The 1,047-nt window shown below is 52.7% G+C and overlaps 1 protein-coding gene across 1 annotated transcript; it reads right to left on the reverse strand.

Annotated features, from left to right (window-relative positions):
- Positions 1–93: 93 nt before the first annotated feature.
- VOLCADRAFT_98245 (uncharacterized protein) lies at positions 94–789 on the reverse strand (the record flags this gene model as incomplete). The annotated part of the gene is made up of 2 exons (XM_002957128.1): positions 94–261; positions 592–789. 2 exons carry the CDS (start codon positions 787–789, stop codon positions 94–96), a joined length of 366 nt encoding a protein of 121 aa, XP_002957174.1.
- Positions 790–1,047: the final 258 nt, after the last annotated feature.

Consider the following 1,047-nt stretch of genomic DNA (forward strand, 5'->3'; position numbering starts at 1 on the left):
CCACCTAAGGGGTGAGATATGCCTCTGCCACCTCCTAATAAGCAGCTGACAGCCACAAGGCTCCATGACTGGCTCATCCACTCCTTTAGTGAGTTATACTGCACCCATGAATTTACTCACCTTCTCCTCCGGATTCGGCAGGGACCTTGTGTCGACCTGCCTCAGGTACTCAACTGTTTTTATGGAGTTCTGGAACTCCACGTCTGCCTTTGTACGGCAGACACGATGGACCATGAAGTCCATATAGCTGATTATTAGGTGCTGCACACGGGTAAGCATTGATGTTGTGGTAGGTGTGGGTTGTGGGGGTTGAGGTGGGGCTTAGGGTGGGGCGGGAGGTGGCATGTGTGGAGGGAGAGGATGGAGGGCATTGTATTCGCAACATAGGTGTGGCATGAGATGCGAAGCAAAAGTATAGTGTCTCCAGATTAGGGTTGCATAAATGGCGTGCGACAGCTATATGTTATTTAGGGTTTAGTCTCCATCTGTGTCACTTGTTGTTTTTGCTTGTCAGGTCCATACATCCAGCGAACTAATGTACCTAATCTTCACACCACAAAAGCACATACACATACACATACACATACACACCTGGTTGGAGAACAGCCTCAACGACAGGGAGGTCAAGCTGACCTTCATCCAGCCGTGGGCGAAGCCAAGGAACTTGGATACCGTGCTCTTGAGGCCCCGATAGGTGGATTGACGTACCATTCCAGTCCCCTGGCGCTCAAAATTGTAGGGCTGCGTCCAGAACGCCTCAAAGTCATCGATTTCGGAGGTGATGGGCATCATGGATGGCATTTGCCGTTAAATTTCTGAAATATGCCAAACTGGCTGATGTCTGTACTGTCCCACAGCTTCCTGGGGAGGGCAGTGGGAAACTCCTCCCCCACCGGGTAAAAGAGCGACTTTGGGGATGCTGGGGGGCCCTGTTGTCGTGCAGCTCCTGCAGCTCGAGAGGGTGCAGGCTGGTGGCTAGTGGGGGTCGCTACTTGTGATGAAGGCAGAAGATTAGGGGAGGTGACGGGGTGGCGGGGGGTTGGCCTG

The sequence above is a fragment of the Volvox carteri genome, assembly GCF_000143455.1.
Source record: "Volvox carteri f. nagariensis unplaced genomic scaffold VOLCAscaffold_69, whole genome shotgun sequence".
In the NCBI taxonomy this organism is placed as follows: Eukaryota; Viridiplantae; Chlorophyta; class Chlorophyceae; order Chlamydomonadales; family Volvocaceae; genus Volvox; species Volvox carteri.